At 39.1% G+C, this 25,042-nt stretch overlaps 1 protein-coding gene across 2 annotated transcripts in view; it reads right to left on the bottom strand.

Annotated features, from left to right (window-relative positions):
• ZNF654 (zinc finger protein 654) overlaps nt 1–24,320 on the bottom strand; it is a 33,595-nt gene extending 9,275 nt beyond the window's left edge. The window contains exons 1-6 of one of the 2 annotated variants that reach the window (XM_006037948.3): nt 24,176–24,320; nt 17,566–17,647; nt 15,605–15,740; nt 7,484–7,686; nt 6,580–6,719; nt 1,160–1,301 (exon numbers count right to left, since the gene is read on the bottom strand). In XM_006037948.3, the coding sequence (XP_006038010.2) occupies nt 1,160–1,301; nt 6,580–6,719; nt 7,484–7,686; nt 15,605–15,707 (588 nt within the window). In that variant the 5' untranslated portion in view covers nt 15,708–15,740; nt 17,566–17,647; nt 24,176–24,320. The remainder of the gene's footprint in view (nt 1–1,159; nt 1,302–6,579; nt 6,720–7,483; nt 7,687–15,604; nt 15,741–17,565; nt 17,648–24,175) is intronic. The other variant, XM_025194419.1, reaches the window with a different exon arrangement.
• Nucleotides 24,321–25,042: the final 722 nt, after the last annotated feature.

The following is a 25,042-nucleotide window of genomic DNA, read 5'->3' as shown; positions in this document are numbered from 1 at the left end:
AAGACAAGCCACAAATATGCCTATGCAGAACAGCAATTTTCCACAGCAGGCTACACTGCTTCAGATTCACTAGCAATGTGTATTTCTGTAGTTAGAGAGAGAAAAAAAAAACATTTGGGAAAGTCTTAGCAACCGTTTTGAAAGGTATTAACGCAGAGAATTACGCCAAGCAATATTCTTTTATCTCCATCCTGATTAAACATAGTATTTCATAGCGCAAGTGGACAGTTCCTTTAATATGCCTTCACAGATTCTAGAACTACAGAAGCACAATGGAGTGTTTTCCTTCAAGGTGTGCTTATCTTGGTTTAATTTAGTTCTCATTTTAACCTGTACAGCATTAAAAAGGCAAATGCAGTTTTTGTTTTCAGTGGACATCAAGTGACAAAAAGAAATAAAATGAAAGCAATCAATCAAAAGAAGATTTATTTGAAATTAATGGTTGAACCCCTGCCAAATGAAGAAAAATCAACACTGAAAAATGCTATAAAGTTTTCTTCATGTAGGTAAAAACAAATAAACAAGACACATCCATCTTCTAGTTTGGAGATATAAGAAAACAATGAAAAAAATTATGTTCAAGTATTTTATCCCTGGAAATGTAATCTTTTCACCACAACATTTTACAACTGTTATTAATATTGTTATATGCTCATATACTGCATTGTGATATCCCACTAATATTTACTATACTCCAATTGCTGCGGAGCAATTTTAAAAACCATCATAGCCTAATTAAAGGATCAGATTTCTGCAAGAGTACGTTACTGTCCCAATAAGTAACACCTGAGATAATTATGGTTGGAAGACTAAAGCAAAATACTTAAGTTTATACTTTGTATGTACATTTATAATTAAGTCAGTTACCCTTTTGTTTATATTGGCATTCGCTAAGCAAAGAGCAACATAACAAAAACAATTTTAAAAATAAAAATAGTTGTAAAACCACCAAAGCAGATGAAGGATCTCAGAATCACATATACTACCCAAGGCAATACTATACCAGCTCACTTCCTGGGATGGGATTTCATCAGGTTTCAAGTTAATACTGCCTATATTCCCTTCATCTCCCCAGACTGCAATGGGCCAGCACATAAATTATGGTGACAATTTACTTCCCAATCAAATTGGTAATATAAGGAAAAACACCACTACTTACTTCATCTTTAATGACCTTCATAAAAGGGAAAATGACTCTGACATTTGTAGCTATCCTTAAAAGCTGGTAGCATTGGTCAACAAATACTTGTTTTGATGGATTAGATTTAAGCTGTAGTTTACTCCAGATGAAGATGAGGTCCCTGTAAATATAAACAAAACAGTTTTGTTGGGCCATAGTTTAAACAAAGCTATCCCTAACCAATGTGCATTACAAACAGCTCAACTGATATTTACATGTTATAAGTGTTATTATATTTTATAATAACTATTTAACTATATTTTTATATAGTATATTATATCAACTGTTATTTACATGTTATAATTATTTGAAGATTTAATACCAAGCTAATTTAAACTACAACTATATACACTAAGCGGCACAGTGGAAAAATGTAATTTAACCACTACGTTAAAGCATCCAAGGTATCTCTTATCACTGATCCAATAAAATATGCAAAGGAAGATTAATGGATCTAGTTCAGTATTGCAGAGCTCCGTACAACAACAATGAAAGTGCTTCCAGCATTTACCATTTCCTACCTAAAACAATGAGGCAGGAAGACAGCTGTGATGAGTATGGAAATGTTTTGGAATTAAAATTACTTTCAGTATAAGGCTAGAGAGACTTTTGGGAAAAGTGAATGTTTAAGGATGTAAAACAGAAGCAAGATGGAGACAAGTTTTCTGATCTACTCCACTGTTAGAAGAAATGTACTAATTACCATCTGCACGCGTGTTATACCAGCATTGTCTTTTTCTGCTCAGTCATGCCATTAACTCTTCTAGTCTAGAACAAGTATATGAAATTATCAAGTCCATCTGCTGAGGATTTCCTCTCTCAAATATGTCATTTGCACATACAGAAGAAAACCAGAAAAAAAAAATCCTGACCAATCTCAAGAGGCACGGAGTAAAAAGGATGATCTGTGCCATAGATAGGTGCAGCAGAATGAAATCCTGTCAAAGTAATGGATGATTGGTCCCTGGTCTGGATGACAGACAATAATAGAAAGGGTGATATCTAATGAATCGTTACTTAGCATGACAACGTGTAATTTACAGGCCATTTTCACTAGGATAACTGGACAGTTGAAAATTTCATAGAAGCAGAGGAGCAATGTGAATGAGTTGAAAGGAAAAAAAAAAAATGGATCCAATATAAAAGCTACCTTTCAAAAAAATATATATAGATCTGTAGAAACAGCTACAGGGATTGTCATGGGATAGTTCCATATATTTAATCCCTAAAGAAGTTCCATAATGTTCTAACTGAAATCCAACAATTCTTCCTCAGTCTACAAAGATTAACCTATTACTTCCCTGCAAGACATGCAACGGGGAATCCCATTCACATTTCTTCTTCTGCAGAAGATGAAAGTAGAATCAGCATTAGTACAGAAACAGAACATTTGGCCGACTTTCTACAGAGACTTCAGACAGAAGTCTGAGGTTTGCCGCCGAGCATGATAGAACAATATTACTTTAAAAATGTGAGTGTCCCCATGGCACTATTTAACATTTAATGCACATAAAGTTGGATCAGCCTTTGTATCCTGAATCTTGCAAACTTGGAATGTAAATTACTTATGCAAAGAATAAAAGTAAAACTTTAGCTAGCATGTAGTGAATTAGATGGAGTTTTCCTTATTTTAGTAACAGGTCTCAACATTAGGAAAATGAATAAAGTAAAAAAGAGCGACCAATACATTTAGCTTGAACATATTAGGGATTAGCTATAACACAAAACCAGCCAAAAACCCTCGACTGACAGAGCCCACTCTTTTGCAACAAGTACATGCTGTTCTACCAGACTGAGGAAAAAACTGTCTTAAGGACCCTAAACAAGATGCATGCTCAGCTTTGCCAGCATCATTAGCATATCACAAATAGTTCATGTCTCCCTAATTAACTTCGTGTGAAAGGCTCAGAAGTAATTTGGTTACTACCTAAACATTCAAAGCAGCTATTTCAAGAAAAAGTTTGTAACTAGCAAAGAAAGAACAAAATGAGCAGCTGGTGAAGGACACAAACATTCACTGAAAGTAAAGGTCTTTGAACTTTCTCCTCTTAATTTTTGTTTTGTTTTAGTTATTTTTGCCTACCAGCTAGATTTTTCCTTTGTAGGATGGCTTTTGACTAGGACTTAAATGTTCCTAAAAGCATCAGGAGCCTAATACTTTGGAACTGGAAGACCATTCAAAGTCATTATTCTTTGAGTATCTGGCAGAAGAGCACCAAGAGATGCAAGGTACTTTGGATACAGGTAGCAGTCTAGGCACAGCAATGCTGACCCTGGTGCAGATTAATTTACCCTGTCAAAAAGCTTTTCTGCTGGCTATCTTATTTCCAAGATGGCTTGAGGGTAGTGTGCACTGCAAAGATACCTTAAAGCTCTTCAGTGATTTAAGCTTCAGCTAAAGCTTTGAAAATGGGACTTAAACTCCTATACCACTTGGATTGCTTTGAAATGCAAGATAAGATCCAAAAGCTGCCCAGTTCTCTGAGCAAATACCGAACATGATGTGAACAGCTATGGCCATCCTTAAAAATAAATATGCATGATTTGAAGCTTTTCAACCTTCTTTGCTACAAGCCTTAAGAAGAAAGGGAAGCATATGCTTATTTCTGGCAGATGCATAAAATATCTGCTTACTAGAATGTACATGCAGAACACAGAATGTCTTAGCAAGCGCCCACTCAGTTCACTCAACACGAAAAAAAATCCAATTCACTATTACACAGTCTTAATGCTAATGACCATGTGATAAACACGCCAACAGTTCACTCTTCTGCCAAACAAATGACCATGAAAAATGTTGGGGAACAGCCTATTTACATACCCAAAAGGTTTCCTAATGAGGGCATGATATTGTTCTGCATAGATTTTTTATGTAAACATTCTGGTTGCCAGTTTGAACTGGGATCATCTTTTGGAATACTGGGTCCCTGAAGATCCTCAGTCATAGTGTATTAAAGATTGACCTTTCCCCAACATTTGTATGCAACTGCCCCTGGAGAGACCAATGCAGCCTGCATGAAGCACCTACACATGGGTTTTAGTTTCAGGCAAGATATACCCATAGTAGCTATAATGAATTATCAAAAGCATTTGGTAGTTTATTTCTAAATGTTTATTAGAATGATACAGTCCAGGGACAGAATGGCTCAAGGGCCAACCTCCTCCAGAGTAATATGCACACACATGCAAAGAGGTCTATGATCTTGGTAGAAGCCGCTTAAGATATAAAGGCACCATTAAGTGCTAACAATATTATTTGCCTTTATGAAGCCAATTCTCTTGTAATATCATCCCTGCAAGTGCCTGCTGGCCCCAGGGAGTTCTTTTTTTGCTAATCCATAATATCCTGGGTTTTGACCTAGGGTAGGATGCTTTATGTCATTCATAGCAGGGATCCTACATATGCCAAGTCTCTGGGGGAAAGCATTGAGATTTGGGGTACTATATCTTGAACCCTATTACCACCAGCACTAGCACATTGACACTGCTGTTCTTGCATCTCTTAAATAAATGTTGTCCTTCATAACTGAACTGGAGGGATATAAGAATTACTCTACAGGTTCCACAATTGCAACAGATAAATATTTTGTTACAGTTGCACAGAAGCAATTATTTGCTCCAGAACCTTTAGGAAGTCCAGATATTTGCTGCCTCTAAGAAGGAGGTAAATGCACTAGAAAACGGTAAAAATACATTCTTATAATAAAGAGATGATATAGTATCAAGCACATCTTCTGAAATTCCATACATCTAAGCTTAGCAAAGTTCTGCCTTGCATGAGTTCAGAAACATGGACTTCAGGATAAGGAAATCTCGTGTGGATTTAAAACAAAAAAATTCAGGGCGTCTCATGCAATAATAATCTAGATATAATAATTAAAATCTCAATGACAACACATATATAGTTATTACTGCCAAATTTTCAAGATCAAAGATCAAGAGAGACTACTTCTACTCAAAATCGAAGACCAAAATATTTAACATGATTTTTCCCCGCCATGAAATTTAAGTTACTTGACTGAGATAGTGCAGTCTGGCAGAATAAATGTCTAGACAGGGATTCAGGACACCTGGGTTCCATTGCTGTCATACTGGATGACCTTGGATAAGTCACTTCACACTGCCTCAGTTTCCCCAAATGCAAAACAGTTCTCATATCCTCTTCTTTGTACACTTTTTTTAAAGTGTAAAGATTAACACCATTTAACAGTTACTGTTCTTGATGTACTGTATTAATACTGATAGGCTGAACACAAAAAGGGCTCTATTTTAGGTTCATATTTTTAGCTTCCTGTTTCATGATCAAGACAAGAAAAGTTGTAATATAAATTTTAAGTGGAAAAAATAAAGCATTTTCCATATATAATCCTTGCTGGACCCTCTCCTACAAAAGCAAAACTTCTTGCGTCTAAACACTGGTTGTTCTTGATAAATCAGGAAGTCAAATCTTTGAGATTGGAAAATTTTTGGTCTTTTTCAATCTGATTTTAAACCCTTCCTTCATTCACAAAGCAGATTAATAAGGGTCAGCAAAATGTCTTGCCTTCTAAACACCTTAAGCACGGGCAAAATTATAGGATCTTTATTAAAGCCACATCACTTTATAGATTTAACAGAAGGAATTTTATAGGTAGCAAAGGGATTAGTTCCATCAGAAACCTTTTAGATCTTAGAGGTTGGAATTTTTTTAATTGTAGTGGTTCTCTTTAGAAAACAAATTAACTTAAAAAAAAAACCTCAGGCCATCTTGCAGGCTGAAGACTTATTTGAATGACTTGTTTCTTTTCTAAAATGATGCGATCTAACTTTGTGGTATAATTTTGATGGAAGTACAGATCTTTACTGGAAGATTTGTGCAAACTTTGAAAGGAGCCATTGCCCCTGGGATACATTCACACGCAATAAGGTATCTGACATGTTCTGGAGTAACAGGATTTGTACTACCCTAACTAAAAGAAATGCACAAGACTAGAATTAAGAATAGTAGGTTTGCACAGCATACAGTTCAGTCTTTTCTAAACAATAAAATAGACATTCATAGTAAATTGTAGGGTAGCTACTATAATATCAACCTGCCTATCTAAAAAGGCTGGACAGCAAACAATTTAGGGTGCCAGACTTAAGGCAGCCTATATTTACCACAATTTACTAACTAAAAAGATTATATTTTACTAGTCTGAAGTTACCAATATAGCAAATATATCATGCTTACTACAAAAGCCCTCTTCCATTACAGATATGAATTGTATAAAAGACAAAATGTCCAACATGCATACCAAGTAAAATAGTTACATAGGCAGTTTTAAATTTTAGATAAGCCTTAAAGTTAACACCAGTGCCACTTTTACATTAAGTATTCTTCATCTGCCAAGCTGTTTCATCAGAAATAAAGTATTTACCATATACAATACATGTCCCCACTTTGAAGCTGTGGGACAAGGAACGATTCACATAGCTGTAAGGCTAAGGTGGTCTTCCCTTCTTTTTCAGTGTTGCAGATGATCTCAATTCCACTCCTGCAATCAGTCCTCAGCAAGTGCTAGGCAATTAAAATAAGACCAATTTAGATAAATTTACTATCAGGAAACATACGATCAAACCTAGCTGTGCTAAAGCAGTCACTGAAATATAGAGAAACTGCTACTGACACAGGGTTTCTTAGGCAAGAGTTTCACAAATATTTGTATCATTTAAGTTAAATTTCAAATTTAAAAAAAGTTCATTAGATGTTATCAGATATGTAAAATTTGCAATGAGATTTTGGTATAAAAATGTGTATTCATAGGCACTGCGAGGACAAGTGTTGAAAGGCCTCTTCAAACTCATCTTGATTTTGGCAAAAAGACAGAAGATAGAGAAATTGCCATCGTGAGCTTTAAGTATTAAAAGGCATGTGCTTAAGTGAACATCATCCGGCCAACAGGAAATGAGAGACTTTTCACATCTTAAGCAACTGGACAAGGTATTAAAAAAACCCAAAAACTGAAAGTCATGTAGATTTAAGTCTCTTGTGCTGTGGTACTACTTTGAAATAAAAGGTACTATAACTTCGAAGATTCAAGAAGTTCAGCAATTGTAAATGTTAGAGAAATTGTTTTTTAAATGTGTAAACGTTCAATGAAGTCAATAAGAGTTATATGCACTTCACTTACAGCAGACTTTGGTCCTAGGAAAATAAATGCAAGCCGATATCAATCTGGTAGACGTTATGACATCTGGTTATGCTATGGATAAAATTTCACATGCCTTGACAACTTTAAATGTAATTTATAGGCATAACAAATTTATACTAACACACAGTACCTCCTGGAACAGCTGATCTTCTAATGGCGACATATAAAGACAGGTGAAAAGAGCTTGATGGAAATACAGATCTTTACTGATATCTGGATGATTTATGCAAGCTTTGATAAGAGCCATTGCCTCTGGGATGCGTTCACAAGCAATAAGGTATCTGGCACGTAGTTCAAAGAACAGTGGATTTTCAGAGCTTAAATATTTGTTAACTGCACAGAAAAGAAAGGTTTTAAAATCATTAGACACTGCTCTCCCAACAAAATGGTATGTTCATTTTTATAGGACATTCATTAAGCATTATAATTAACAAAAACATATCCAAGAAAGCCAGTCAAATGTTTAAGTACAATCTGCAGGAAGCTAGCTTTCTGTTTGTAAACAGATGTACTGCTGTTTGATGAGACCAGTAGCATAGCCCATTCCATATTCTCTCTCCAGAGATCAGTGATTGCTTCATGAGTGTGCAGCAAATGTTGCCATAAGCCAGACTTGGTCAACTTAAGTGGCTGGAGGTTACAGGCCTTCCTGGTAGCAGCTGTGCCAGCTGCATTGTGGGCTCCTCTGCTGCATTGTGTACCAGTGCTGCTATGCTATGTAGGGGTCTCAGGTACCCCCTGAAGGCTCCCTTGGCCCATCCTAGAGGCAGGGCAGGAAGTGGAATCTGGAAGAGAAAGGGGAATCCCAGACAACCTAGTGGCAGCAGCAGGACAGTAGTGAGAATCAGCACCCGGGCCAGGTGCTTGGGGGCTACAAGTTATCTCGAGAGTCAGAAGCAGTCCATAGGATAACCCTGCAGTTAAGATTATTCTCCAGTAGTTAAAGGCTGATCTCCCACCTCCACCCACAGTGACTAGAGACTGAGCTAAGTCTTGAAGCATGATGATTTCTCTTTCTCCTAAAGATCTTTAATCTGGTTAAGCTGAGTAACCATTCAGATAGAGAGAGAAAGAGCAGTAGAAGACAAATCACCCTCAGTTCATATAACCAATATTTTATTTTAATTAATGCAACTAAGTCTGTTTTTGTTTTGCAGATTCCAACGGTCATAGTTCCATAGTCAGTTTGGATCATTGATCAAACTAAGTAACTCTGAAACTTCAAATCTTCCAATATAGTTCTCACAATATTAACATCACTTCCAGGCAAAAGTAACCTTTACTCCCTCAGACTGCACAGTAACAGTACCATAGAGCTTATTTCCATACAGTTTATTTTTCATTAAAAAAAAGTCCTTGCTTTGCTGCAACAAGGATTAAATTAATCTTATTTTTACTGATACATCATGTATTACATTAAAGTTTTCTTTGATGAAAAACAGAATCAAAACTACTAACATACCACAAAATTAAAAGTTGCAACATTAACCAAAGAGTTTAGGGGCATTTAGAAACCCAGATGCATCTTTAAGTGCATAAATACCTTTGCAACTGTGGACCTGACTGTTAGATTTGCTTAATTTGAGTCACGGACAGCACTCAAGTTAAGACTGTGCATTTGGCCTTAAACCTGCTGCTCTGCTTTCAGCTTCCAGCTCTGTGCCTGATGTGATGCTTTGCTTTATGCTTCATGCCATATCTGCCATAATACTACCTGTTCCTTTTCCAATCTGTCAAGGGCCACACGCACACACACACACACAGGCTGCTCACAGCACCCATGCTGCAGGCTGACCACCCCTGTCTCGGACAATGGAGCCTTGATCCTTCACTGAGGTAGAGACTAATGCTGAGAAATCGATTTATCATGGACAAACAAGACAAGGATGTACACAGTGGTTCTGCATAAACTTATGTAATGCAAAAGCAGCTAGACAGATTTTTGCTTTAATTTAAAACCCAATGTGACATGGAAAATTGGTATCTTCAAAATATGAGACATTATGACCAACTGAAAAAAAGGAAGACTGATATAAACAAAGTAAAGCTATTTCTAAATTACAATGGCTACACAGCCCGCCACTGCTGCAACAGCCCAAATCATTGGTGTATTAATCCAGATTTAATTTCCTGAATATTATCACATAAGTCTAATGTCCATATGACAAAAATGCTCTGAAGCAGTATTATTCCTATATTAAAAACCAGAAGATTTTGGACTGAACTCGCAAATAATTCTTTAAAAGCTATTAAAGAAATAAAGGTGGACATTTAACTCCCCATAGACATCTGGACTCGAAGATCTTCCGAGGTCCCTTCCAGCCCTAGCGTCTATGAATCTATGGATCTCTGTTAGCAGAACGTAGAAACAAAGAGACATTAGGAAAGATCAAGGCCTTCTACCTTCACTTAACTGCAGGAACATGATAATGAGGAATGCTCCTCCTCATAGAACCCCAGGTGCTTTTAGTCTTAGCTGCATTTTTAGAGTCCATTTTAATACACCCAAGATAACCAAACCATTGCAATCTTCATCCATTTAGGAGGCAAATAGATTTGACCTGACAAATTATGGAGCAGATTCACTTTTAACTTGTGCTTCTGCTCCTGTAAATAAAGGACTTTTAACATGCATAATAATCAGGTATGTCATCCATTTCCTTTGACTGGGAAGCAAAGATCTGTCTGCTATATTACTCAGACTTGTTATAAATAGAGTTCCCATTTTCAGACTGTACAGCCTTAGGCGACACGTCCTCAAGATGCAGCACCCTCAAGACCAGAGTTTAATTTATAACAGCAATTCTTGGCTATTGACTCTGTCACTAGTAAGGATGGCTGCAGTTGCTCGAAAAATCACTTCTCACAAGCACTGGGTGCTTTTCAACCTGATTAATTCCACCAGAGCCCTTCCTTTCTAGGGTTAAAGTCCCTGGGGATACATGTATAGGCTTTAATACCAAAGCAGGAAAAAAAAAAAGCTAATTATAGTAGCAACTGGGCAAATGTAACATTAATTTAAGAAAGGTTATCTATTCTTGTCCAAGCAAAGACTATGCAGAACCTTGATGTCTTAATTATAAAGCTTAAAAGGTGGAGAGCAGAAAGCCTTTGTGTTCAAGTCTCCTCTGATTTTCCCTTCTTCAAATCCTGGCAGGCTTTTTCAGAGAGCTGCTCTCGAAATTCTCAGTCTTTTCCTGTTTCCAGTAAAATACTGTTTTGGCCTTGCTCTTTCTCCAGTGGAGAAAGAGCCAAGTTTTTCTCTAAGAACCCCCCTCTTTGTGGTCCTCTGAAAATACTACTGCAATGTACAAGAGAACAAGCAAGCTCATGTTGGACTTGCCCTTTTTGTGCAAGCTGAGGGACCAACAGCAGCACAGCACGTATGGTTTATACAATCTCTCAACATGACTTAAAAAATGTAATACCATATTTTCTTGAATATAACACGCTCCCAAATACAATACACACCTTGTTTTTGAAAGGTAGAATGAAAAGGAGGAGTAACAGCTGCATAAAGCAGAGACAGCCTTATTTTCAGCTGATCTGACTCCCTTTCCTGCATAACTAAAACTGAATCTCTAACTGCTGCTGGCAACTGGTCCCAATGGGTGAACCTACAACTTTGAAAAGAGCTAAAAACTATGCTAAAGATCTAAGAAGTTTGTGAAAGATCAGGAACAACTAGAAGAGAGCAAAATTGTCTTAAGAAGGGTTAGCTTGATTAATGGAACAACACCATAAAAAAAAGGAGGGATAAGCATTAACACCTGCAGAGTAAAGAACAATGAGCCATTAGGTCAAAAAATTCCCTCAGCAGTCCACACAGTAATATGTACCAGTAGAACAGGAATCAAATCAGGGTACTTCCAACCCCAACCAGAAAATTAGCTTCCCTACATTAGACATGGATGCTAATTTTGGGGGGGAAAAGGTGTGTACTGTATGTGAGAAACAAATCCCTGGTACAGGTTACATTTAAGATGCAATTAAGGTGTTAATCACATCGTAAGTAGTAACCCAGGCACAAGTTAAAGCCAATTTATGGCAGGATAATATAGCCATGCAGCACAAGAAAATGGCACGCATAAAATGTATCTAACCATTTTTGTGGCTCACTGCATCACAACCCCTGTCACTTTAAGAGGGGAGAACAGATGGCTGCAGCAGCAGGAGGAGGCATCAACTCCATGTGAAAACCAGTTTGTGGGGCTGGGAAGCCACAGGACTGGAAGAGGTGGGGCTTTGGGTGCATAAGCCCAGTGCCCAAGCACAAGCTGGCAATCTGACAGACAGGCATCAAGCTACCCAAGCGAGCTGGGTTGAGAGGGATCCAAGGGAGATGTGGTTTGCAGGCAACCTTAACCCTGAGTGGGGAAGACTTTTAGGGCATTTTACATATGCTGTGGGAAGTGCCTTAATTAGCAAGCTGTGCTAATTAAAAGCACCTGAACACCATGTGTATCAGCATTCCCCATGCTGAAAACTAGCAGGGCACTTTGAACTAAAGCTCACAGAACAAGCTTTAGTTCAAAGCACCCCACTACCATTGTTCAGTGTGGGGATGCTCGTACATGTGACAGAGGAGGCTGCTGGAGTACGTTAATTTCCATGCTCCAGCAGACTTGATTAAGCTAGTCCACTCAATTAATCAAGTCTGCTCCGACGCGCTGGATTTCTGGCGTGTTGGAGCCAGCTACCTGCATGTCTATAGGAGCCCTTTGTTGGTCAAGCGACTTGCTTGTGTTTCTGTTACGTTCTGAATCTGATACCAGAGGACCAGATTGTAGCTAGAGTGGAGGCTATAGCGGGGTGCTAGGTGGGGCACTCTGAGATAGGCAGCCTAGCCCAGGGTTAGCGATCCCAAGGGCTAAGAGAGCAAGCAGCCTGGCCTGGGGTCAAGGATCCTGAGGGCTGACCCAATGAGCACAAGACAAGGGCCAGGGGCCCAGAGCATACAGGGACAAGATGGGTCTGGGGCACAGGAGCCAAGGTCCAGGGCAGTGGGCCTGGGCTGAGGAGCAGAGCCAGAATAGAAGAGCCAAGGCCAGGAAGGCTGAGACACGAACACAGGTTCAAGGCCTAAAAGGCAAAAACTGCATTGAAGGCAGGTGGCCCTTTCCAATGAACACAGAGTAATTTTTGTAAGGCATAGGCATGGCTATAGGGGAGGAAGGAAGCCACAAATACAGCTCATAAGGCAACCAGCTCTCTGAGGCATGGACAGATGCCATATCTTGGTGCCCAAGGGGCATGAGTGGGGCCAGCCAGGTACAAGAGGTACCAGCCAGCCAAAGTGAACAAGGGCTCACTTGCGAACCTTGGGGCAGCTTCCCTTAACATCATAATAAATCCATCAAGGTGTCACAAATGAGGAAAAAGGGAGGGTAGAGAGAGTAGGGAGGCAGGAGTCACATGGCCACAAGGGGATATTAGGGCTGTCCCTGGAGCATGCTACACATGCTTTAAACAAAATGAAGCATACTGGGGCTGACATGACAGATCCCAATGCTCAGCTGAGTGTAGGGATCTGGCATAAGGCAGCCCTAGGATCCAAGACACAATGGTCCCCTACCTGATCAGTGAAACCGGGTTGGGGGGCAACACTGGATTCTGAACCTGATGCCCCCACCCAATCCCCAGAGGCAAATCAGGGGGTGCTGAGCGCCCAACTTCAAGGCTCGTCTCCCGACCTAGAGCCCCAGTTACATGGTTGGTTTTTCGCTTTTTAAGTTCCTGGGGCACCCACAGAAGCAACAGCTGGGGAGCTGGAAGATCCCTGCCCCCCAGCTGTGGGCACTGCTTCGTGATACGGGGCATGGGCAGTTGGGGACCCATGAGTTCTCAGCTCCCCGTGCCCCATGCTGTGGGAACCAGTGCATGGGAAGCTTTGAAGAGCATGCAGGCAGCTGGGCTGCAGCTATATTTTTTAAAACTCCCCCCGGTGCTCAGCTCCAGACAGCAAGCAGAGACTCTCTATTATCTACGTGCCAGCACCTAGAGCTTTAAAGAATACACTGATGTAGCTTCCTTGGGCTTTGCTGCCAGGGACTCTGAACTCTGTCTGGCAGCTTTGGCTGGGCTGCTGGGGATCAGAGGCTCCTGGTAGGGTCTGAAGTCCTCAACAGGGGAAGCTCTTGCCTCCCACTCCCAGTGAACACTTTATGATCCCAGGCTCCTTGCACTGGCAAATAGAAATACCATGATGGGGGTTCTCAATCCCTAATCCCAACAATCTCACTTCCTGCCATTCATGTGTGGCATGGCAGGAGATGTGATAGTTGGAACTGGGGATGAGATCCCATTGTACCATTAAATGACTGTGCACCAGAGGCCTTAGGTTTTGTGGTATGATTGCATTACAGAAGTTGAAAAGAAAAAAAAAAATTAATACCCGAGTCAGTTCTATAGGCAAATGGATGACAGGGAGCAATTCAGTTACGTTTTTGTAAGATAAACATCAAATGAAGTCCAACTATGTAAGAAGTACACAAAACTGTTCACACAAGGGAGTCAGAATGTTCTACGCTCAATGAAACTCCTGCTTTAAGTGAGCACCTTGGGGGCAATTGATATAAATTGCCCACCCCTCCCTTTTTTTGAGATTTTTCTTGAAAGTTAAGAAAGTAGTGTGAAGGTGCACTGCCATGTCAGGGATATTAGAGAAAGCCAATAGAAAAAGTATTAGGAATTAAAATATTTAGCTACAAAAAAAGTGAGTAGCAGCCTGCAACAAAGACTAGCACCAGCTTACTGTTATCTGGGAGTGACAGAAGTACCAGGCACCACGAAGGACTGCCAAGTCTAACTCCAATATAAAGGTTTCCCATTACTGTAAATACCTAGATACTTTTGGACTTTAGCTACTATTTCTGCTTATGGTTTATCAACAAGTCATCACAGCCAGGGATCCTTGTCTAAACTGTATTGTGATGCACAACTGGCCAACAATGGTCCCTCCCCTCATACCTGCTTTGCTACTATTTAAACCAGTGGTCACCAACCAGTGGATCCCAATCCACAGGTAGATCTCTGAACCTCTTGCAGTAGATCTTGGAACCTCTTGCAGTCGATCTGAAGCTGGGATGGGGGACTAAGTGCCTGCATGCATGCATGCATGCATACATACATGCATGCATGCGCCCTAGCCCAGCAGGTCAGTCCATGGGGGAGGGAAGGGGAAGGGGCTAGACTGAGGACCCCGCAGTGAGGGAGTGTCACCAAGGCAGGAGCAGAGGTAAACTGAGTGGGGCCCTAGCTGGGCAGAACTTACCTGCTGGGGAGGCACACCCCCAAGTAATATTTTCTGCCTTATTCTGCCCCACCATTTCCCTCCCCACAGACTTACCTGCTGGGCAGGAGGGGGTGGCAGCAGTGCACAGTAGATCTCGGGTTGCTTTTAAAGGCCAAAGGTGATCTCCTACTTAAACTTGGAGACCACTGATTTAAATCATAGTGAAAGATTAACTACTGTCAGCTCTGGAAACAAGTCCTTGGACACCTCTGCAGTGTCAAAGCTTTCCCTTATTATCCTACTAATTTGCCTCTTAGTTCTGGACCCACCACTGAAAAGACAACTCATTTCGTTTCCATGGCCTGTCAGAAACCTCCTGCTTGACACTGTCAGAGAAATGATGTGTCAATAGAGCAATTCTTCTGTTGCAAAGAATTCAGAAAGACTACAACAGGTCCAAATGTTATTGACACTATGGAGTCACCTCTGCATGTATTTGTTAGTGTTCACACACACCTAACAGTGCTAATATTGTGCAGTGCTGTGGCACCCTTACATGGCTCTCATAGCACCCTGGTTGAGAATCTTTGCACTATACAAACAAAATGAAAAAACAGATCTTGTCATCACAAAGGCCTTACAATCTATGCAAGAGCCAGCAGATGAACACAGACAAATTGGAGAGTATAAGGAAGTTGCTGGACAGCACTGGTCTGCAGGACAAGCTATTCTCAGTACATCAACAAGCTAATCATGGTCAAGCTCTTTTGTAGGTAAAAACCTAACTTGCATTTCATATTATATATGCTTATGTCAATTTAGCAACCACCTCAGGACTTCTTAAGTCAGCACAAAGAAAGCAAAGTGGCTTTCATTTTCTTTTTAAACAACTGGTTTAATGAAACACCAGAGAATTGCATGTATAAATTCAAGATGTTACTTAGGTCATGTTGCCTCAAATACATACAAACAATACTTTAAAATGTTTCAAAACTATATATTTATTAAATGACATACCTAACTCCTGAGATACAGGCTTTGCTTTAAGAACTGCTTGTAACACTGGATCCTCCCATGGTCCACCATCTCTGATAATTCGAGTCACCAATTCCAGGTTCATATTTCCATATCTGCTTAGGAGGTTCTGGCATTCCTATGATTTTTTTAAAAAAGCATTACATTTAAAGAACAAGTGAGAGAAACAAATACTGAATCATTAAATAACTAAAAGTCAAAAGTATATCTACATGCTCAGCATTGAGTCAATATCACACCTAGCGTCACATGTTGACTGTGACTATATAGTAAACCTAAAAGGCACCAATCTCATTTCCTTTATGCAGAAATCTTGCCAACATCCATTAATGGCAACCTTGTGCTGTTTCCTTGACAATGGGTGAGCTGAATTCTCATCTCCAACTAAAGGTATCTAACAAACCCCAGTGACCAAATCTTCAGTTGGCAGAAATCAATGTATACAAGGTCTGTAACACAAGGAGATGCTGTGACACCAACTATGTACTACTAATTCTTAAAGGAATTAGCATATTGGAATATGCATAGCCCAGAACTAACACCTTTGAGCTAAAATGTAAGTCAGACATTTCTGTCAAAAATTCTACACACTGATGAAATAATTAATGTAAATGATTAAATCAGGATCAAATAATAGCCTTTGTGTACCCAATTCCCATCATCCATAACAGTACTGAAAGTTTGAAGAGGGAAGTCAAACAGTGCTTTAATTTTCTCTCAGGTCATTCAATTGAAGAGGATTTCTCTCCATTAACTTTTACCGTACAAGAAAATAATTTCATACCAACTGAAGAACAACTTCTGATGTTCATTTCTGCTGTAGAGAGTTTTAGTATCAACTTATTCCTAATTTCTTATACTACATTCAAGTAACTCATCTGATAGCCAAGGAACTGAAACATGCATTTTTATTTATTTATTTTTTTTAAATTAAGTACACTTTTACACATCCTGTTAAAAAAATAAGTCTTACAAGCTTCCTCAGCAAGAGAAAGAGCCTTTGAAGGATGTTTTAATGAATCTGATCAATACACTTTAAAGTACCCTTTGGTTTTTGTATTTTAACTGGTTTTATGCATTTTTCAAAAATACAAAAAAACAAACACCAAGTTTAAAGGTAGAAAAAAAAGTTTTGCTATTTATTTTTTCCCCAACATACTGTTCTCCTCAAAGATCCATCATTTGAGGCCTGTACACCACTCACCATGGGTGCCATAAATATTAACAGAATAGTCCAAAAGCACTCATACAAAAGGAGACCCTACATATAAACTGTAGCATTCTTTAGGCTGCAATTCCTTCCCCGTGTGCTTTAGCATCTGGCTACAGTTGCAGAGGCATCAAGTCCTATTTTTAACATAGATTTGTACAATTATAAACAATAAACATTAGTATTCTTCAATACCTACCACTTTAGGCAAAGAGGTCTAAGTACAAAATAGTGCAATAATTAAAGACAGTAGCAGTTTAGCAATCAACCCACTATCTGAACTATGGGAGAAAAAAAACTGTTGATTTAGCAAGTTATAAGCTTAGAATACTACATCTCTTGGTGGATATTAAGTTCTGGTTAGAGATTACCAAAAGCAAAGCAGCTAAAAACTAGTTTTGATCTCCTTAAAAAAAAAGGAAAAATACAACCTTAATTTAAAAAGGGAAGAGACATTTATCATGGCAAAACTGGAATTATGGTCTACTTAATTCATGATTTGATGCAAGCAAGATCAATGGTTGCAACCTTAAGAAAAACATTCCTGTTCAATACAAAAAAAAAAAAAAAATCAAAATCAAAAGGTATTAATAATTTTCCTTCCCTGCGTTGACCTATGCCATCAAATATTTCTCTCTAACATTCACAAATGTTTTATCTACAAGCAGGATGGTTACTTTAACAAATGAAAACTGCATTTTACTAAACATAAGGTGGCAATGATTAATTTTACCTGAATTGAGCCTAAAATGTCTTTTAAAGGATCTTCGTAGAACTCATCTTTTCCAAAGAACAGCAGCAATTCAAAAAAACTCCTAAAAGAGATGCAAGTAGAAACAAGTAAAAATAAACAGTACACATCCACAAATCATCTACAACTTTTCAGAACTAGAATTCAAATTATTTAAAGACAACCATTCTAAAAAGATTCTACACAGAAATCAGGTAGGGTTCTCTAAAGTACATGGAACTGATCAGACTGTCTCAGTAAAAGCAGTTAGCAAAAATGAAGTCACTGCTAAGCACTTCAGATAGCATCACCAACAATGCATAAGAAAGTCCCGTCAATCCTCTGCTTGTTAATTCAGTACTTGGCTGTAAAATTAAAATGCACATCTTGGATGCACTGGGAAACAGAACTGAGGGCTTTGTAACTCACAGGATTGTAAGAATTATAAGTATAATACAAACCATAAAGACTGAGCAGAGGAGTTTTGTTTAAAAGGTTCAACAGGCATTGCTTCTCTGAAATGTTTGAGTTAAACAGCTGTTAAGAACATGATAATAAGAGACCACATATTTCCAAAATCTCAGATCCCAACAAGTATATCTAAACCCCAAGGCACTTGCATGCTTTTGTAAAGAACAATTATATATTTGGCAACACGTAAAGGAAAAAAACCAAAACCTTTAGCATAAACCCTCTGACTCCTAAAAATACTAAAGCTGAAATTGCTTCTACCAGCCTCAGTGAGGTGATGCTTTCTCCCAGAAGTCTCAACATGGCAATTCTATGGCATTATTTGTATTTGTAGCTAAAAGCCACAACACCAAGAACAGGGTTCAATAATGTGCCTAACTTTCAAGGTTTCTGAGGCTCATTAATGACAACTGGCATAAGGAATTTTCCTTGTTCAGCAGAGGTTTAACCAGGAACTACCACATGCACTGGCCAAACCTCATGCTTGGAAGATGCACTTCTTTAAGTCTGAATATCAGCATCTAAAAGAGATTTAGGTATTTGAAAATTCAAACAGCAAATCCTCCCTAGACTTTAACACCAAGCCAGTTAACATATATAAGCCTTGTAGATTAGTCTTGTTTTCCACAAGTCTCTGGCTGATGCTTTCATTTGTGACATTTGATAGAAAGAAGAATATTAAGAGATGGAATTTATTAACTTAACCACAATATGATTTTCCATTCCTTATTTTGTATCGTCACTACTTACTCACTGTCTATGTCACGTGCCTAAATGAAGCTGCTGTACCAGAAAACTGACCTAACAGTTGGTACCTATTTTTGTCTCGTCCGAGGCAGGCTCTCTTGGAAGTACGACAAAGGACTGGACTTAGAATCAAATGAGATCAAGTTCAGCTTCCTCGGTTACACCCTAGCACAATGCAGAAAAAATATAGCTAGCTCAAGTAGCACAACTGCAGGAGCACAGAACTCCAAACAGGTCAATTATTCCTACCAAAAAAAAAAAAAGTATACTTATAAAAAAAAAAGTTCAGAAAGAGTGCTAAACCAATGTGGCTATATTACTTCTAGTACCTGAAGTAGTTGGGTTATCTTCATTTTAGGTGGTCATATGCTGTGGCTATTGAAACGGTAATTCAAAAAGGAATATATAATTGATACATTTCAAACTGCTTCTCAACTAAATGCAGAGTTCGTGTGCTCCCTTTATTCAACTCCTTTCCAACAGAAGACTTAAAAAAAAAAAAAAAAGAAAAAAAAAAAGGAAAACTTGAGCTATATAATGTGCTCTAATCCCATGAACCCACAGCCAGTGTAGCAACAAGATAGGAACTAAAGATATCCCATTAGCCATTAATATAGCCATTTTGGGAAGACTATAAACTTCCAAGGTGGACCTCTTGGACTCCTTAGAATAGAGTGAGCAAAACCGAGTAAAACTGCAAAGCAGTACTTAACATTACTTCAGTTTCTCTAGGAATTTAGTTTAAATAAGTTGGGTAGATTTCTTCATGGTTCCACTGCCTTTGCTTATATAAGTTAACATTTTAGTTCCTTAAAAAAACCCCACAATTTAATAAAAAAAGTATACATTGACAGTTTGATACTGCAACAATAGGAGTAAAATAACCAACCTCATCATTATGATAGTGAAAAAAATCCAGTTTCCCTAACACCGAATAAAAACTGAGAAGAAAGGTTGGGGACTCAAGTCAATTTCTGCCACTTTTAAGTTGCGAGGAAAAGTTTTTTAAGAGGACTTTGGGGAGTATCCTTAGAAATATGAATTCAATGCAGATATAGATTGTATTGCCTTCCAAATCTGTAGATTGCTTCAGTGCATCTGCTATTGCCCTACTTTCTACTTCTGACCAGAGGACTTGCCAAGGAGCATGTCAGTGGCAAATGCTGTGGAAGCACAAGCATCCTTTCCCTCAGCAGATTTTGGAGTTGATGGAACATTAGGCTCTTTAATCAGGTGACTGATCCTAGATCACAGATGGAGACTCATCACCCTTCTATTTGCTTATCTATTCTGTCTAGCTGCTGTAGGCATTTAGCTTTAAAGTAGCTAAATGCAGAGCTTCTTAAACAGCTGTTTAATGAAAGAGCTGTTAATAGCTGTTAATTCTGCCATTAGTTTATGCAGAGATTAAAATACCACTTATTTTATGCCTTTTAAAATTAAATTTCCAAAGCTAGAGGATATTTTACTGCTCCTTCAACAATAAGCAGATGTCAGGGAGGAGGAGGAGGTGGGAGAGGGAGAGGTAGCAAGCAAGCAGCCAGAGCGCATGGCAGGACCTCTATGGGGTCCCCAAAGCATGGGGCCCGAGGCAGGTGGCCCGATTCGCTCCCCTGCCCCCAGGAATGGCCCTGGTTAGGAATGATAAGGAACTGAAGCAACAAATTGCAACCTTAACTGCACTATGGCAACAGCAAGAGCAACATCATACTGCTCTCCAGCAGCTTGAAGAAACATGGCTCTACAGATAATTTCTGCAGCCATAAATAATGGGGGGTCCCACTGGAAGAATACTGCCTGGAAGTAACTGGTTAGAAACTACTGATTTAAGGTCAACATCAAGACTTAGTATAACTTGACAACCCCCTCTATAGGTTGCTTCCTAAGAAATTCTGTAAAAAAGGAAACAACATTTCATATATACATATACACACACACACACACACACACACATATACATATACACATATACACATATACACACACAGATTTTCAGAGGTACATGTCTGGTATAACTGAAAGGACTGGACTTCTACTTAGTTACAGTATACCTAAATCTATGCAATGGTGCATCATATTAGTTTATGTTTGTTTAAAAGTTAAGGTTTTTTAGAAAGATTTTCTAGCTAGACTTCTTAGTTTTTATGAGGTATAAGTTTCTGCACTTTTATGTTGAAAGACTTTTTTTGGGCACACTGGTCCTCGAAATCTCAATGCAAATGGGGAATACAGGTTAACTGAAAGAGCAATACTTCATACTGCCCACCAGAGTTTCCATGGTAAGGCTATAATGAGTGAATTAAATTTAGTTAGTTTTTTACCTACAGGGAACATGCAACTATTCTGAAAGTCACCCATAGCTGGAATTCTGACACTGCTTGGGAGAGATGTTTGCTAGAATCGGGGACAGCACACATGGTATTTATACTTGGCTTTTAAGAAAAATCTTAAGTTACAAAGCCTCTCTCTACCATTCAAAGCTAACTGCAGATATAATTATTACATTTCCTCAGCATCAGCTTATGTGCTGCATGCTCACATCACCAGACTAAAAGGGGGCTCCAGCTTAAGACTGAAGACTTTCCAAGTCATCAGTCTTAAAAAAAGAACATTAGTGTGACCAAAGATGCTGAAGTGGGCTGATTTCTATCCTGCAGTTTGGGTGGGGAACATTTTGGGGGGCTCAGTGTGAGAACACTTAACTGTAAATAGTTCCTTTGTTGCAAGTGTCGCTTTATGCAAGTGGCCCTACAGGGGAGACGAGACAGAGAGACCAGACAAGACTGTCTCAAAAGTTTCCCCTCAAGAGTGGCATAGCCCATGACAACTAGAATCTCAGTATTCATTTTCAGCTCTGCTGTGAAGCCCTACAGTGCAATTGTGATGCCATATTTGCTTTACATGCAAGTATTTACATGGATGATAATTTGCACACTAGCCTTTCAGATGTTACCACAAGACAGTGCTAGTGTGTTTGTTTAATAATGGTCCCAGTTTATAGGAGTGGTATTAATGTGATTATAAGTGTTGCTTCATGCTTTGAATCAGAGGAGTAGGCTTAATAAACAGATAAAACACCAGTCCCAGATCTAAACTGTTTTTTGGCCCATTACAACAGAAACCCTGCTCAAGAATGGAGACTAAATGGAGTCAGACAGGTTCCTGTTCTCTCTTCCCCCCAGCCCAAGAACTGAGGCTTTAATGTATGGAACGTTTTTTTGCAAAGCACTGGAAAGCTCCACCAGTCAGCATCATATTTGGGCAAGGTTTCCTAGGTAACTACTAGGTCCAAAAATCACTTTGTCACATGACATCAAAGACACGGGCAAATCAGTTTCAGAGGAAAAAAATACGACTTTAGAGTTTGTGCTCTTCATCAAGGAGAGGTAAGAAGTAATTCAAAACAATCCAACCCCAAAACCCACATTACAAATTTGACTGGGGTAACAGCAGCAGCAATGGGCTCTCTTTCTGGCTTTTTTTAGGAAGCTAGCCAAATGTCCGATTAGCAGCTAATCCAGATTACAAAAGACACTAGATTTAGGGTGATGGTTATGTATTATGTCTTGCAGTAGCACAAAGAGGTGTGTCAAGACTGAGGCTGTACTGCACTATGCTCCAGATACCACATGAAGGTGGTATCTGTACCACAAACATTAATAACTGTCTTATATTGTCTTCTGTTTTTACAAGCTTCAGAGAAGCCAACAAGCAAACAACTGGTGAAAAGCTTCATCAATGACTTCCCATGAAATGAGATGGATGGTGACCTCTTCCCCATCCATTTTGTGTGTACAAATAATTTCTCATATATTTGAACCCTTCTCTTTCTAGACAAAACTTTTTTTCTAGTTCAACACATTTAGAGTTTAACCACGTTATTCCCAGAGAAATGAATTTAATTTGTTCTGTAAAATTTCACTAGCATTTAAGTATAGCAGATGTAACTAAGAGTGCATAGCAGACGCATGGGTCTTTTGAACTTTGTTCAGATCATTCACAAGCTCATCAAAAGGAGAAGCCTACCAGGTCATTCTGAAGAGATAAGCCAAGATGTACAGAAGTGACAGTTAACAAAAAATTTCACAAGCCAATGCCTCCAAAGGAAAAACATAAAACCATTAACAACACTTAATAGATGAACTTGGCAAGCCAGAGCTGTTTCCCCTGCTGGACAAAGGAAATTAACCAATCTACAAGGCCAGAACTAGCGTAGGTGGCTGATTTTGCAAGTGCTTTCTATTTCCTGTCTCCATCTGCTGATGCCAAGATGTAATATTGTCTGGACCAACTACAATCTGCAATACAAGACAGAATTTCTCTCCACTCCCTTCTGATGTTTCGGCAATAAGGAATCTACTCTACTGAGTCAAAACAATAAGATGCATGAACCAGCAATCTGAAAGTCTTTTCTTTATATGTAAAGGTCTTCTGAACAGACAACCATGAAAAAAAATACTTCTTGCAAAATGTGTTTGCAAGATCACAGATTAAAAAAAGAAACAAGTAACTCTTTACTGAAGGCTTCTGCAACATAAGAATTTACTTACATTTACTTTTTATTATACCATTTATTTTTTGCATCTCTTCCTACTTGGGACCAGAATACTGCCATTTCTGTTTAAAATAATGTCTTCATCACTGTTTTGTTGCAAAAATTGCATGAAAGCATAATTAAAATTCTAAAGGATACTTTCCCTGAAGCAATTCCCAAAGCTTTTTGGGTTACAATACCACATCTAGGCAAATAACTTTGTGAAATGCCCATATGCAAAGCTACCACCATTCGTAAGCCCCTTGAACAGTGGGGCAGGGGCTTAGCCACAACTCAGCTACTGTGTGGTACCACCTGCCATTGAGTAAAACCATGTTAGCTTACCAATCAAACATGGTTAAGTTGCTTCAGTTTAGTTTTCATACCTACAGGGTAAGGGCAAGCATAGGTAGTTACCACAGAGTGAGTACTTGTAATAGAGTAAAATTCCAATCACTATTAATTAATGGGAAGAATCTGGATAATTACAGATTACAGGGAACGCAGGATTGTAAAACCTATGGCATGTTATTTGTAACTATCATGGCCACCCTTGGCATCACAACCCAGATCTGGGAATTGCTACTTTAAAGGGTGATGGTCACATTTCTGTTGATGTTTACTTTTGTTAAAATGAGCTCCTATGAAGATGTGCAAGTTGAAGAGATTTCTTAAGTAAAAGAAATATATTAAATTTAAAATTTCTGTGAGCTTGGTTTAACGTCACCAGGGACGAGTTTGGTTCCACATATTTGAGGAGAGAGAAAAAGCAAAATGACCTGGTGGCACCCAATTTCACTACAGAGATAAAATACTGGTCAGTTAACATGTAAACAGTGTAATAGTAAGTGAGATACTTACAAAGCTAGGCTACTCAAAACATATTGTACGTGCTGCTCACATTCAGCTGGGAACGATACACAAGCAGATGTGAAACAACAAAGAGCTGTCTGAAGCACCTCAAGCTGAGGCAATGGAACCTGCCATCTTCCAGCGTAGTCTTCAACAACCTAATGAGAAAACAGGCAAAGCTGTGTTACTAGAGAAAACGTGCTTTTTGGTCAGAAGTCATAAAAATATTTATAATTTTTTTCACATGGAGTACTTGGTACCTCGCAAATCATTCCAAAGATGAAAAACAATAGTCTAATCCAGAGGTTGATAACCTAGGCTAAATACAGAACAGTCAAGAAGCCCAAGGGTGAATCTACTCAGTCTTTGGAAGTTAGTCTAAACTTCAGAGATTATAAATTGACTAACAAGTGAACACACATTTACTTTTTGCAGTCACATGCCTGCAGTGGCTCAGGCCAGGAGCAAGGAGCAGGGGTGGGGGGTGCTACAGCACAGCTCTCTAGTATGTAATTAGCATGGGCTGTGTTTGCGGTTTCTTCCTGCTGCCCCTGAGGTCTCTAGGATTTGCTGTCCATTATCACAGCAGGAGGACTCTGCAGGGTTGCTCATCACTTCCTCTTCCTGCTCCCAGGTGCCTCTGGGATCTGTAGTCCACAGTTGCAGCCAGCAGTAAGTTTAACAGGGCAGGGCAGTTCTGTACTTGGGGGTAGGGGTTAACATCCCCCTCTCTGGCCCCAGACCCCAGCTGGGGTTTGCCGGGGGGGGGGGGGGGGGGGGCCGCCGCATTCTCTGCTTGAGCAGACAGCACAGCCCAGCCCAGGGATGGAAAGCATGCTGGGGGACTGATCTAACTTGAACCAGGTGCAGGTTACA

The sequence above is a fragment of the Alligator sinensis genome, unplaced genomic scaffold (genome assembly GCF_000455745.1).
Source record: "Alligator sinensis unplaced genomic scaffold, ASM45574v1 scaffold1324_1, whole genome shotgun sequence".
NCBI lineage: Eukaryota > Metazoa > Chordata > Crocodylia > Alligatoridae > Alligator > Alligator sinensis.
The sequence above is the reverse complement of the archived record's forward strand: the minus strand, read 5'-3'. Positions and strand labels throughout refer to the sequence as shown.